This window comes from Triturus cristatus, chromosome 7 (genome assembly GCF_964204655.1).
Source record: "Triturus cristatus chromosome 7, aTriCri1.1, whole genome shotgun sequence".
Taxonomy (NCBI): domain Eukaryota; kingdom Metazoa; phylum Chordata; class Amphibia; order Caudata; family Salamandridae; genus Triturus; species Triturus cristatus.
The window spans coordinates 1,348,960,598-1,348,976,526 of NC_140590.1; the positions used below are offsets into that span (position 1 = coordinate 1,348,960,598).

The 15,929-nt window shown below is 40.4% G+C and overlaps 1 protein-coding gene across 2 annotated transcripts in view; it reads left to right on the forward strand.

The window, feature by feature from the left end:
* Nucleotides 1–15,929, forward strand: part of MYH7B (myosin heavy chain 7B) — a 127,355-nt gene that overhangs the window by 96,685 nt on the left and 14,741 nt on the right. For both annotated transcript variants that reach the window (XM_085619011.1, XM_085619012.1), the window contains 7 exons: nt 3,977–4,095; nt 4,889–5,085; nt 6,112–6,461; nt 10,252–10,376; nt 11,081–11,196; nt 13,876–14,068; nt 15,314–15,517. In XM_085619011.1, coding sequence (XP_085475137.1) covers nt 3,977–4,095; nt 4,889–5,085; nt 6,112–6,461; nt 10,252–10,376; nt 11,081–11,196; nt 13,876–14,068; nt 15,314–15,517 — 1,304 coding nt within the window. The remainder of the gene's footprint in view (nt 1–3,976; nt 4,096–4,888; nt 5,086–6,111; nt 6,462–10,251; nt 10,377–11,080; nt 11,197–13,875; nt 14,069–15,313; nt 15,518–15,929) is intronic.

The following is a 15,929-nucleotide window of genomic DNA, read 5'->3' on the forward strand; positions in this document are numbered from 1 at the left end:
CTCTACAGAAAAACCTCAATGTAGACCCATATGATATGAAAAATGTTCACCCTATTTCGCTACTGCCCACACACCTGCTAAAATATTAATAAAAATATCTTAAACAAAAATTAGTGAAACTGATTGACAAATGCGGCATTCTTGACCCTTCACAGAATGGGTTTAGAAGTGGCCTCACCACAGAGACAGCACTCACTGCTGTTACTGACAGTATCAGGTGCGGGGTTGATCAGGGTAGTGCAGCTGTCTTGATGCCCCTGGATTTGTCTGGTCCAGTAAAGACCTAGCTGGCAGTTCAGGCTGGACTGTTCCCATGAGAAACAGGGTCAAGACTGATTTGGCTGGGTCAAAACTGGGGTGGCATGGTGAGCAAAGGAACGATGGATTAAACCCAGATCTTTGTGACTGTGGGTGAATGTTTGCATTGTTCAGCATTCCGTCAATCAATTGTTCCTTTTGCATTTGTCGCCCTTAATGGGAAGTGTATGCCCAAATGTGGCTCCCGTCCTCACTGTGCCACTGGACTCAAGCTAGCCTGGCTGATGAGGGGTGATGCCCCGAAACCAATTCCAGGATGTATGTTTGTTCAAAAAGTCTAGTCAATCTATTTATTTTTGCAAGATTGGTATTTTGAGGAGAATTTCTCTGATGACTTAATTAGCTTACTCTTCTTCCAAATTACTATTCATGTTTCATTTATGGCTGAAAGCTACTCCCTCAATGTCATATCAAAAGTTTCTTACCCACATCCGATCTTCATTAAATTGGTTTTCTTCATGTTTACGGGTCATGTGTTATCAAAAGTGCATAATGCTTCAATTTCATTATTGCAGAGGTAATTGTTTATTACATCGTAAATGGGCAGAGGAGACTCATTTTTTGATTATTGTTGAAGATCTATTTCATATTTGGAAACATAAGAGTTGTTTCCAGCATCTATCTTGCAAACAAACTACTTTGTCATTCATTACATGTTATGGAGTCTTAAATGTTTCAAGCCAAACTGCCAAAATCATCCGAATGTTGGAAATGTGATTAAGAATTAGGAACATTAGCTGATATGATTTTTCTACTTTTTAGAGTTTTCTGTGGGATACAATAAGTAATTTTATTTCTATAGAAGACGATTGATCGCATTCACATCTGATTCATAAGCCTACATTTTGGTCATCAAATTATTTGATAAGCTTATCATTATTAGATTTAAATCTATTATTCCTTTTTAGGTCTTGCTGAGCCAGCGCATGCGCTGCTCTGCGAGACATTCAGTGTGTGGGCTTTTAAAAGTCCTACCAAAAGCTGTCAGGCCTAGAGCGTGCGGTTACGCACACAATGACGAGCAGAGGGCCATCTGGCTTTCCTCTCTCGTCATGGCGCACGCACATCGCACACCACTCGCCAGCCTGCTTTCACTTTTATCGCCACGCGCGCGCGCACCACTCACGTCCTTTTTTTAGGTTTCGTCTTACCGTGCTTGCTATTTTCTTTTTGCTTAAGCCTTCCGCGAGATTGAAAGTGTTTTTAGATCTCTCTCATGTGCTTCTCTCCATTCTTTGTGTTGCTCTCTATCGTCCTCCTGCTTTTCTCCACCTGCGTCGCTCTCTTGATTCTTTTTCTTAAGAATTCAATGAGTGCATGTGGGTCCAGCTTCTCCCTCAGTGTTCTTCCGCTCTGTGATGCTCTCTCTTGACTTTTTACCGCCCTATTTTGTGATTGTGTCTGTTGTACCTCGCTTCTGTGAGCCGTCCTCCTCCTCCCTCACTTCAGTGCGCTGCCCCCTTACTTCACTTGTCACCTGGTTCACCGCCTCACTTCTGTCTGCTGCTTCCCTGCCTTGCTTGTCAGCCGCCCCACTTCTGCGTTTCTGTCAGCTGACCCCTATAGCCTCTCTATCTGCTGCTGCTGACGTACTGTCTAGTGCTGGCTTCCCGGGTTATTGCTGCTTTTTTTATTTGATGTTTTTTATGGGGGGGCCCTTTGACCCCCACTCCCGTTCCCATCCTGGCCATGGTCCTTTCACGGTGTCCGCATACCCAATAACACAAAGAGAACTACCTGTGTAGTGTAATATGCACAGTAATCTGCCATGAACCGCGGCGTATATCCATCACCGTTTAGGTATAGGCAGCCATATTAAAGATTCTACAAATACTGTGGAAACAAAGTGGTCTTTTTAACATGTTCATCAATGCATCCTCTCTATGTGTACCACAAAGTTCAAATACACAGTCTTTCTTAAGTGTTTGTTGACAAAGGTGCAATTTGATACAGAAGAATGTAATACATCTCACATGAAGCTGGTGTCTACTGTAACACTCACCCACCTGTGTGGTAACAAAAGTACAAATAAGCTTTTACAAATGTAATACTTCTTGTATTTTTTTTAGCTGTGTCTGGACGGCTCTTCGTGAATATGCCCCTAGTTCTTCCTATCTTTCATCCTTCTCTCCCCGTACCTAACTGCATCTTCACCCCTGCGCTTTGTTTCTTTGTTATTTCACCTTCGCCGTCTTAATTCCCTCGTCCTTTTCTTTTTCATTCTTTCTCTTGCCCCATTATTTTCTCATTCCTTTTAATCCTTTCCTCTTTGCCCCCTTTCTCTTTCCATCACTAGGTTCTTTCTCTGTCCGTCCACCTTCCTTCTTTCCCCCTCCCTCGGTCTGCTCCGCCATACCTTCCCTTTTCCGTTCAATCTTCCATGTTTCCTTCTGCCCTACCTTTTTTAGACCCCTCCCTTTCCTTCTCATGCTCCCTGTTGTTCCTTCCCTCATTCTATTTGTCCCTCCATAGTATCCCCCGTCTGCTCCATCCTTTGCCCCAGGATCCCGGACTTTCCATTCTTTCTCCTTTCCCTGCTCCCTTGCTTCCCACCTTTCTTTCCTGCCTCTCTTCCATTATTCCATCCTTCACTCTTTCCTTCCTTCTGTCTATCCTTTCTTCCGTCTGTCTTTTCTATATTCCCTCTTCCTTCTTCCCTCACCTGCCTTCCTTCTTACCTCACCTGCAATCCTTCCCTTATTCCTTCTTCTTTTCCTCCTGTCACCCGTTCTTCCTTCCGTCCCATCTTTTTTTGTGCGCCTCTCCTTACACTTGCAAGATTTTGTCCTGCCTTCCGGTTTCACAGTTTTGTTTTGTTCGCACCAAGGCCGTCCTTCACTTCAAAGGCCTCGAACCCCAGCGTCTGTTGTACTGGACATAGTATTTTAACTCTGTAGGTAGAGCGCTGACGCCGGGTGTGTTTGCTTCCATTCAGGCTGTAAGCATGGATTGGTTCTTTGTTTCCTCTCTAGGACTCAGCCTTGCTTGTTGTGTGTAGATGTGTACTTGAAGCAATGCTTAATTTGTGAAAACAAACAAACATTGGCATAGCCAATAGGTCTCGCCTTTGGGACCTTATAAGTGTTTCGCCATGCAACAGTTGATGTTGTTGTACCAAGGATATTGTGCTGCATAACTAAATACTTATAAGGTCCCAAAAGCGAGACCTATTGGCAATGCCAATGCTTGTTTTAAATTGTCGACTGAATTATTTAATGGGAGTGGGTTAATTTAACAACAAGGAAGACTAATCTAGCTATTGATTTGTAATCTAATTTAGGTTTGAGGAATATATCATTATGGTCTCCTGTAGATAACTTTAGGAGAGGTATATTGCAATATTGTCTGTTTGTTAAATATTTTATAACTTTTGCTATACTCTGTACCCTTTTCTCGTATTATTTCTCATATGTCTAATGTATTATACATTATTATTGTATTTTAATTTCTATGTTTAACATGTTGTTACTTGAAAATATTTTGAGCTAAAAAAACAGCAAAACTGCAACAATAAGAGCTACATAATAAAAAGAGTTATTATTACTGCAGATCCTACTAGTAAGTCATTTAATTGGTTTCATAATTGAAGTTCATGTCTGTACCGTAGCAAATGGATCTCTGACAGCAAGTAACACTCTTTTTGCAATTTACTAAATAGGCGAGTTGAGTCGGCTAGTAGAGGAAAAGGAATCCTTTATCAACCAGCTCAGTCGCGGCAAAGCCTCTTTCACTCAAAGCATCGAGGAGCTGAAGAGACAGCTTGAAGAGGAAACAAAGGTAATCTACTACCATCTAATTCCAACTTTCATTGGCTGGCAATGCTGAAATATTCGACACTGGACAGAGTTTGCCAATCCCTTAGGAAATTTTGTCAGGAAAATATTCCTAAACTGCACGCTCTCCCTTTCTCCTGTCCCACCTCGTCTTACCTCCCATTCCATTACCATCCCTTTCTACTCCACACAAAAGCCATCACTGAATCAGAGGATACATTTGTTCCTTAGAGGAAGCAATGTGCAAACAACAATGAGCTTTTAATTTACATAGGAAGGACAAAGGTCCTGTTGGAAACTAAACTGAAAGGTAAAAGGCACACATGCAGGAAAGTTAAGAGAAGCTGGACCTTGTTCAGCTTAAAAGACCTCTGTATGAAGCGGAATTCTGATACCATAAAATAATTAGCTATCATGTTTATTCTCTAATGGGTACCCATAGAGGGAGGATTGACCTATAAGAAAATCCAGAGATTTCTCACTGGACCAGGGCCTCTTACAGACCAGTATATCCACAGCAGAGCCATTAACTTGCATTTCATCGGCGTCAGCCTATTACAAATTACCCAAATTCCCTTTTAGACCAACACGACTCTTAGTTCTTTTGGATAACAGTGCAATTTACTTATATGATTTAAAGTCTGTTCATCGAGACCTGGTGCAACTTCTCATTTCAAACAGTTTTCAGTGTAGTACAACTTATAGAAAACCTCTGGTTTCGGCCTGGGGAAAGAGGTATTTGAGCAGTCAAAGATCTGACATTACTTCAACCTTGTACCTTCTGCCTTGCCTTTCAGTCAAAGAGTGCGCTAGCACATGCACTGCAGGCCTCCCGCCATGACTGTGATCTTTTGAGAGAGCAGTATGAAGAGGAACAGGAGGCCAAGGCTGAACTGCAGAGGAGCCTGTCCAAAGCCAACGCTGAGGTGGCACAGTGGAGAAACAAATATGAAACCGATGCCATACAGAGGACTGAAGAATTAGAGGATGCCAAGTAAGTCAGCAAATGCTCAATATGGCGACCAGCGTGGACAACCTGTATGCTCTTAGCTTTAGCACATGGCAATGGCACATGATGAGCTAATAGGAAAAGGTAATAGGTTAATTAAATTCACAGCATTTATAAACATCATGCTAATCTAAGGCAGTGAGAGATGGAGTAAAATCTCCAGTATGATATACAATTGAACATATTACATAGACAAAGCATGCAACCTTTTTTGTTTCACAATAAACTTAAAATGACATCACAAAAATCAATTTTGCACCCTTTGAGAAATGTGTGTAGTGGCTTCTTTCACCTTAGGGTGAAGGAAGTCGAATAATGTCAGTGTTCTACTGTGGAATGGCATCTTTGTGTTGAAGATATGCGCTGGTGAATGAGAGCTGGTTGTGAAGCTGCATCTGAGATGCAACAGTAAACTTATCTCCAGATGGACATAAGACAGTTGATTTCAAGGAGGGGTTTAAGCCCTTCTGGCTGGTAAGAGATAAACTGTCTGAAGAATGTTCTGTAGTTTAGGGCATCTAGATTGATTCTTCGTTCCACCTTAAGAAGAAGACTGATAGATATAGCACGTAAAGGTCATTTCGGGGCAGTCAAAACAAAGGAGAAGATAAGGTTGGACCATTAGTGGCCTCAGCTTGATTTTATGAAGCTGAGAGAATTATCGGAGAGTTTACTGGATATTGTTGGAGAGACTAGGTTCTGGCAGACCCTCATGTATATTTGTAAGCTGCTAGACAGTTTGTTGTGAAGCTGTGGCTGAGGTGCAACACTAAACTTGCCTTCTGCTGCACCTACAGTTCATCTCATCTGTGGTTCTTATTTCTACCCTGACTTCAACACAGTGGTTTCAGTTTCACAATGTGTTTTGTAGTTTTTCTGGCTTTCACAGTCAGTTAATCAATTTCTAGATGACTTGGGTTAAATCGTTTCGAATGCTACAGGACAAGGGTCTTACATGGATATACGATTGTCACAAAAAATGGCATTTAAAAAGCTTGTCGCTCTTTACAGGAAGAAACTGGCTGCTAGGCTGCAAGAGGCAGAGGAAGCAGTAGAGTCAGCCAATGCCAAATGTTCCTCACTGGAGAAGACGAAACACCGCATGCAGACCGAGATCGAAGACCTTGTCATTGACCTGGAGAGAGCCAACTCTGCCGCAGCTGCACTTGACAAAAAACAACGCAACTTTGATAGAATTTTGGCAGAATGGAAACAGAAATATGAGGAGACCCAAACAGAGCTAGAATCTTCTCAAAAGGAATCTAGAAGCCTCAGCACGGAGCTCTTCAAGCTTAAGAATGCCTACGAGGAGTCTTTGGATAACCTGGAAACACTCAAGCGAGAGAACAAAAACCTCCAAGGTATTGTACAACAATTTTGACTACCTGGTTTAGAGTGCGGGGGGGCAGGTTGGGGGGGATTTCAACAGAAGATGACGAGGGAAAATTAAATAAAGAAATAATTTTGCCTCGTCTTCATCCGTCGGAATCCCCACCCCCCAACCCGGCCCCACCGCTCTTAGCTGCATGGGCCGTGGCTGTTGGGCTTAGAATATAGCATTATAACCTGCACCCGAGGGTTGTTCCGCTTGTTAAAAGCACTCTCTCGAGTAATGGGCTTCAGCCAAAGGTCCGTGTCTATAATGAGGGAGAGGGACTTTAACAACTTGCATGAAGGCTATAAAACTATTACAACTATCCAATGACTTAGGCTAGAACGTTCTAAGTTAAACATGGAGAATCAGGAAGACTAACAGTGGAATGTTGGAGCAGAAAGTCTATATCAGCTGTTATTGGCTCCCTGCCACTCCATCGTCTTCAATGCAGCTCCTCAAATTCCACTGTTCTTGTACTTCTTGGTGGATCACTGACGAAATATCAAGAAGAAGAATATCGAATTGCCAAAATATCGAAGTAAAAATATAGAATGCCAAAATATCGAAGCCCTATCTCCAAACAGGTAAGTACAAAAATATAGAATCCTAAATATTGTTGTAAAGAATATAGTTAGTCACGATATCGAATTATTGTAAATGTCTTAAAATTAATGTAAAATTAATGAAATAAAACATGTAATTAACTGAAACATACTTAAAAATACTTAAATTACTTTAAAATTAATAAATAATTAATGTAAGCAAAAAAAAAAAAATACATACATATTAACGTAATATTAATTTAAAAAATGCAATATTTTTTGCGTAGGATAGCGGGCGGGTAAAATTTACTATGACCACTCCAGTAAGTTCAATAGTAGGGAAAACGTTGGATAGCGGGAGGGTAAAAATTACTATTCCCACTCCAGACAGTGCAATAATAGGGAAAGCATTGGATAGCGTAGGGGTAAAAATTAATATTCACACTCCAGAGAGTGCAACAGTAGGACAGTGTTGGATAGCGGGAGGGTAAAATTTACTATTCCCACTCCAGTGAGTTCAACAGTAGGGAAAGCATTGGATAGCGTAGGGGTAAAAATTACTATTCCCACTCCAAAGAGTGCAACAGTAGGGAAAGTGTTGGATAGAGTAGGGCTAAAAATTACTATTCCCACTCCAGAGAGTGCAACAGTAGGGAAAGCGTTGTATAGCGGGAGGGTAAAAATTACTATTCCCACTTCAGAGAGTGCAACAGTAGGGAAAGCGTTTGATAGCGGGAGGGTAAAAATTACTATTCCCACTCCAAAGAGTGCAACAGTAGGGAAAGCGTTGGATAGCGTAGGGGTAAAAATTACTATTCCCACTCCAAAGAGTGCAACAGTAGGGAAAGCGTTGGATAGCGTAGGGGTAAAAATTACTATTCCCACTCCAGAGAGTGCAACAGTAGGGAAAGGGTTGGATAGCGGGAAGGTAAAATTTACTATTCCCACTCCAGTGAGTGCAACTCTAGGGTAAGCGTTGGATACCGTAGGGGTAAAAATTATTATTCCCACTCCAGTGAGTGCAATAGTAGGGAAAGCGTTGGATAGCGTAGGGGTAAAAATTACTATTCCCACTCCAGTGAGTGCAATAGTAGGGAAAATAATAATTTAATATTTTATTAAAAATAACTAAATTATTAATACCAAATAAAAATATTAAAATTAATTACCAAGCAAACAATATTTAATAATGACTTTATTATAAATACCAATATTTTTTATTAATAACCTATTAATAATTAATTAACAACCAATTAATTTCCAATACCAAAATTTCACAAATAAAATTAATACCAATTAATAATTAATTAAGAATAAATTAATTAGCAATATACAAAAATTATTTCAATAATTAATTATTTACAATTAAATTAATTCCCACCATATTCCCCTATAAACCCACAACCCGCTACAAATAATCAATTAATACAATTAACAATAATCAATTAAACAATTAATACTAATTAATTACCAATTAATACAAATTATTTACTAATTAATAATTAATCAACAAACAATTAATTTTCAATACCAATTAATAATGACCTAATAACAATTAAATTACTTCCCACCCTATTCCCCTATAAACCCACAACCCGCTACAGAAGTAAAACGCAAAATTAAATTAAAAATAATTAATAATTCCTAATTTTTTTTATTTAATGTACTATAATTAAATTACTTCCCACCCTAATCCCCTATAAACCCACAACCCGCTACGGAATTAAATTACACAAAAATTAAATAACATAAAATTCATTACTTTAAAAATATTCAAACATACATTCCATACATACATTTAACACATATACTAACACTTAAAACACTATAAAAAAAATCGATATTTTTAACAACTATATTATGACTGTCGATATTACTTACTTCTATATTATTTAAATCGATATTTTATTTCTTACCTGATTTTCGATATTCTTCACCACTATATTTTGGCAATTCGATATTCTGTCCATTCTATATTAAAAACTCGATATTCTGTCCTGTCGATATTTTGAATTCGATATTATGTCTGTTTACCCTTCTTGGTATCGGAAAGAAGGTATGGGTAAACTGAACAGCAAGATGTTTTCAGCTTCCCTAATTTTCATTCCTTCACCATGGCATGCTACTTTTTTATGCAACATTTTAAAGTGAGGTATACTGACTAAAATTTGAGAATGATTGCTCAATACAAAAAAGTACAAAGATTAGCAGTTACTGAAGAACCAATCAACAGATAATCAAAACAAACAAATCACACTTGTCTCAGAAACATAATCCATCCAACCACCAGAGCCTGCAGGTTCGCCGCATTGGCCAGGATCTGCTACAGCTTGCTGTGTATGGCCATACCCCCAAGAGGAAAGCAAACAAAGGAAAACAGTGAATGCTGTGTGATTGTTGTTTTTCAGGTCTGGCCTGGAGACAGCGTTAGCTTTTCATCAGCTCCATGTTTTCCAAACTAAAATCATAATAAAAAGCAAACATACACACACATGCTAGGGGGATTTCGGTTATCTCTTTTTCACAATTGGTCTGTTCAACTGTCATTCAGTTTTTACCCACCACAGCCTACTGCATAGAGCAATGGGCCAGCCCACTTGAGCCATTGATTCTCTTCATGATGAGTGACAATATTGTGCTCCTGCATTGTACATATCTGCCTAGAAATTAGCCTAATTCCTGACTAGACCTGCTAGACCCTTCTCTGCTTGCATTTCTTTTTTTTCTTGTTTATTTTTGTAATGGATCATTATTTCTTTATTTTCAACTTAAGTATGCCACCTTTACACGGCAGTACGTTTACTTTTCTTACATTTACACAATTAATGTCTATTGCATGTCTGCGAAAAAAGAAATAAATAAAAAAAGTTCCAGGATTGTCAATGCCAGACCAACTGGCTTTACCAATGCTAGTTTATAACTGATTCCCAACCACTGCTTGTTAGTTTGCCATTCTCATAATGAGAGCTACATTGTTCTGCTAAACCTTATGTAATCTCAACCTGCCCTTGCGTATCACGCTAAACTTTCCTACTCCAATCACCCAGTTTGAGTGTAGTATTGGAGATACATCAAGGTTATCCTCATTCATCTCATATCATTGCCCTGATAAGCACACTGGAGAAACTAAAGAAATAACAATTCATATGTTCCTTCCACTCATGTTTTGGGGTCGACTAGTCCCTCTACTTCAGGACATTTGTCCAATCTCATGACTTTCTTTGGTGTCTACAGAGGAGATTGCGGATCTCACGGATCAGATCAGCAACAGCAGCAAGACCATCCACGAGCTTGAAAAAGTGAAGAAAGCACTGGAAAGTGAGAAGAGCGATATTCAGGCTGCACTGGAGGAAGCAGAGGTAAATCCACCCTGGGGATTAGACATGCTAAAGTTGCTTGTAGGGTGAGGAAGGAGCCTTGTGCAGATACTGAGTTGTGAGTTTCTGGATAATTTCATAGCAATTAGATCCACGCAAAGTGTAACACTATTTTTAGTGTTGCATTCTGATATAATGTCACGCAAAGGTCACAAGGGTGGTGTTGTTGTGCTTTACAAAAGAAGACGTCAAGAAAATTAAGGCATTGACACTACAGAGAGGCGGAAGGAGCACAAGAGGATTCCGATATACAACTTCTGAAGGGGTTGCAGTGTTATGGGGGATTTCAGGCAGCCTACTGTTAGAATGGGGTGAGTGGTAGTTAGTATGAGCCCATAGAATGAAAGGTTTGCCTAAACAGATGATTCTAGAACACTTTCCTGAGAATTATGAGATTGACTGATCCTTTTGTAAGCTGACAGTGTGTCCAGAGGAGTGGTGTGGCTACACCGAAGAAACTGATTTGTGGGAAAAGTCAAGACAACATTAAATGCATTTCCCTAAGCAACATTAAGAGATTAGAGAGACTTGAAAACCAGAGATTTTGAAGTTTCACGGAGCAGGTTGTTCCTATTCTCCAGCTCAGTAGTATTCATTTTATTGATCTCATAAGACTAAAAATATATTTCCTGAGATATATCTTTAAATTTTACACAATACTTCACATCCTGTTTTTCTTGCTCCAGGGTGCACTGGAACACGAGGAAAGCAAGACCCTAAGAATTCAACTTGAGCTGTCTCAGATCAAAGCAGAAGTGGACAGGAAATTGGCAGAGAAGGATGAGGAGATTGAAAATCTGAGGTATGTGTGTTCTGTGGCCGTAGAACTGGTGCTGTTTGTAAATATTCAGAGATTGATTTGAGACGACAGAAAATGCCCAAAGCGTTCATCATCATCATATCTCTTAATTCAATTATTGAACAATAATCATAAAAGAACAACAGTAAAAAGATACCTCATAAAATCAGGAAAAATACATATATAGCGATACACAGTCGTAACATAACCTAGCCATCAGAAAACAGGTTACAATACAAAGCTAAAAAAGGGTCGAAAAATGTATTACGTTGTGCCAGCGCTGAGTACTTTCTAAATACCCACCCACGGAATGGCAAAGAGCCGGCTCATACACTATTCTCAAAAAATTAAATGCCAGTCTACATTATCAAAACCCATAAGCTTTAAGAATAGGTAGAAAGTGTCGGCACCGGAAATGCTCATGATAGCAACAACAAAATGTAAAGTGCTCTAACATTTGCATTTAATTCCCCTAGGTGGACTAAACTCAGTCCATACAGGTCACAACAAAAACAATGTCTCACAGTTAAATCAGATTGATGGCTTAAGATTGTCCAAGAAGGATTGAGCCACCTCCAGCTGACAGAAAACATATGGCTTGTTTTCATGCCAAACTTTTGAGGGTTCCACAATGAGACTTTAGCACACATGTCACAAAGTTCTTTATCTATTACCTAAAACTGCGGGTGCCTTTATTGAGTCTTTTAGCCGAAGTCTGAGAAGTGAAGCACTCTGTTTCCTCTAACCCAAAGAGGATACTATAAGGGAAGCTGCTTTACACAGTATAGACTCACAGAGATCTGGATCCAGCAGAAAAACAATGACAGGGCACCAATAGGACTCTATTCAGTCCAGTAGCCCTTGATGGGAGGACTTTTTTCACCTCATCGACACCGCTGCTCTGTGGGAGCAGCTGGTGGTCTTGGAAAAAGGAAGGAACACATTTCCTTTGTAACTGATGTGTAAGGGGACTCAGGAGAATTGGATTTTGATGCCTCTTGACTGTTCTCCGTCTCATCCAGCTTATTTTCCAGTACAATCATGGCATTCACCACTGTCTGTCTAAAGCCAATAATGCATGATTGCATTATTTTGTGTGGAGTACTCATTGGAGATCTGTGGGTGGTGGTGCATGGCCATTCCTAGCTGGCTAATTCCGATAACAAACAAGACTCCTCCATGCTAACTAGTTGTGTGGCCCCCAGCAAGAACCCTGCAAGAAACAAGCTGCTGAAGAATGCCAATTAATTTGGAGGGGATAAGAGTAGCATGCATAAGTACATGGAGTTAACAGAGACGCAGGGTGACTGTCTCCATTTTTCAAAATGTCTCAGTTCTTTCAGATTGCAAAAGGAATTGTGCAAAAATGGTTGATGTACCGGGGATTAATAGGTGGTTCCTAAGTGATTGCTTCATATCAAAACTGGCCCTTCAATGGTGTGCATCTCTCCTCTTCCTGTATTCCACCACCATTCCATCTTTCCTTTTTCCTACTCTTTCCTTGTTCCTCCCTGTCTTGCCTCCTCTTGGATTTTCCCTTCTGGGGGTTGCTTTTCAACAAGGTTATTTAATGAAGAGGCATAATAGTGACGGGTTTTTGTATTTGATAACGTGAAGTAAGATGGACATGAACCTACTATTGTGAGGCTCTGTGTGGGGTAACTACAATGAGTTTAAACAGTGCAATAAGTTATGTCTGCTGTGATATATTGTTTGTAAAGAAAATAATTGTACTCCTAAACTAGCAGGGGTGGTTAGATTCAAGCCTGCACTATCATTGTGTTAACAAACTTGCCTGCTGGTGATTCAGTACTACTAGCAATCTTTGTAAGGAGAGCCTAAAAATGAATAAGCAGATATAGTCATGGAAAACAAGATACAATTGATTCTCTTGGTTTATAGAAGTGCACTATTATTGAATTGCTTCTCTTTAATCTTTGCATTTGAATACTAATTGAAACGTTAACGCAGAGAGCAAAGTGTACTATCTACTGTTTTACTATATGCAATAAGTTCATTTGAAAGGAATTGCCTTCATTGAGTTTGTTTAACCAAAATGCCATGGGTAGCAATTTCCTAGAGATAATAGAATTAGTCCATTTTCCCACCTATAGCCCCTTATCAGCCTCCAGTTTGTTACTAAAGAGCTCAGGAAAGTTAAAGTATTAGACAATAAAGAAAGCAAAAAGGGTTCTTAAAAAACTATTCACTACCATTTATGTAATTGCCTACATGACCTAAAGACTGTGGTTGGTAATGACAGTCCCAAGGACACCAAGATCAAGACAGCAGTAGCCCTGGCTACTGTTAATTGATGCCCATGATTGGCCACAATAAATATGACTCTATGTCTGATCACTCTTGTGGTTTTTCCCTGAAATGCGCCAAAAGGGTGTGCAACCAACCGCAGTAATCAGAAAATGTTCCAAGAGTTTCGTAGCCCTGAAAGGCCAGTACAGTGGGATCGGGTAATCGCATATCAGGTGCTGCCTTGAATATTGGTGCCCCTTGTACAACTATGTGTGCTTTTTCAGACAAATGCTTGTTCCAAAGGCCTACAATTTCCCAATAGGCCAGCCTGACTCGCTGTAGAGCTGCCCTGCCTCCACTCATACATCCAACTTCAAACACACATATACTTTGCCTGAGAGAGTCAATCAAACCTACCCCTTCCATGTCCAGGCGCAACCACCAGCGGGCTATGGAGTCCATGCAGGCAACACTTGATGCAGAGGCTAAAGCCAGAAATGAGGCCATCAGGCTCAAGAAGAAAATGGAGGGAGACCTGAATGAGCTGGAAATCCAGCTGAGCCATGCCAACCGCCAGGCAGCTGAATCCATGAAACTCGTACGCAACCTTCAAGTGCAGATCAAGGTGAGTCCTTTCCAGATACTTCCTCCTGAGCACCTTTTCTTCTGTACACTTTCAAGAATGAAGTTTCAAGCCATTTATTATATAAACTAAGATGTGTTATTATAGCAACATGGTTTCTGTAGACCCAACCTAATTCACTACAGAGTACTTAAACGTTGGGGGAGGGGGGACATGTAACAGAGGAGAGGCAGTGATGTGCCATTAGAGAGACAGTGATGGTGAAGAGGGTTGTTCCACCCTTGGTAGCCTGGAGGAACCACCAGTAGAGGTTTCCATCACCCTCATCTTCACCACCCACACCAACACAACATGGAGCTAGAGGACTGCTAGTGCTCCTAGGGCTGCCAGATCGGAGGTGCTCCATGACACTAGTCTGTGAAGTAGACTCTAGCACTATGGTGCAGGGTACATGGCTTGTACAGAGCTGTCTCTCGGCCTGTGGTGTTACACATGGAATGGATCCTTAAGCGGAGTGCCCTAGGATTTAGCAAAAATCCATTCCAGTATTTTTAATAAAGCTACGTTTATAAGAGCACTTTGCAGTACGCTTGGACGGAAATTGAATCCATCACATTGAACATGCTCCAATGCGGCAGAAAATGTAAACATATACAAGATGTCTTGGGCTTTTCCAAATAGTGGTGGGCATAGAAAATAAGCAAATAGCAGAAGGGGCTAACCTAAAGCCCCTAACCCAATGGTGCTGTTGTTTTATTGTTTATTTTTCTGTTGAGCTATCAAGCAAGACCTAAAAAGCTTCTTCAGTCCGTAATGCATTATTCAGTAGCCTTTGGTGCGCCTGCCTTAAGAGACGTCTACCAGCTTTGTGCTTTTTCTAATCATGTGAGGGTCGAGGTTCCTGAGCCGTAAGGACCTCAGCCTGCTCTTATATATAAAAAGCACTTTAAGCCCGTTTTGTGCTCAGTTTTCAACCCAAAATAGGTACTCCTCTTGAAAACTGAGCTTGAAGCCCTCCACTAGAGGCACACACTCTGCCCTTTTTATGAGGAAGTGATACCCCTCCAACTTTTTTTTCCTGTATATAAAAGTAACAGGTAATAATTGGCGATGGGATTTCCTATACATTTTTAGAAGCATTTCGTATGATGTGATGTAAAATGCGACTTAAATCTGAAAGCCTTTTTATGTGGCTGCCTTTATCCAAAGCGTTGGGGGCTAGCTTTCCTTCAGAGCAATTTTCACCAAATGTTGGTTTCTGACAGCATTTGTGAATTTTGACTTCAGGACTTGCAAATAGAGTTGGATGACACGCTGCGGCACAACGACGACCTGAAAGAGCAGGCTGCCGCTCATGAGCGACGCAACAATCTCCTGCTGGCTGAGGTGGAGGAGCTGAGAGCTGCCTTGGAGCAGGCCGAGAGAGGAAGGAAGCTGGCTGAACAGGAGCTTCTGGAGGCCACTGAGAGAGTCAACTTGTTGCACTCCCAGGTAAGATCCTTCCTAGATGGCTGCCATGCAGTATTTGCAGTAAAGCATGCACAGAAATCAAAATCATCGAGTTTTTGAGATTCTACCAAACTGCCCACTCACTGTAACATCACAGTAAACTGATTATTCTTATCCTTGAGATGTGGCTTCAGTCATATTCAGGAACAAAAAAAGAACTAGCCGAGAGACCAAAACCGACGTCCAGTTAGAGGGTAAATGCAAGTAAAAACAATGCCCCTTGGTGCATACATCTGCTTAAAACATATTATTACAATATATTGTCCTTCGATAATTCCTGAAGTTTGGTAATCATCATCTGACCATAACCCTTACAGCCCAATTGGCCTTTGTACCAGATGGATATTTTTCGATTTATTAGCACTGTTCATGGACTGTTATTTTTTCCAGACCC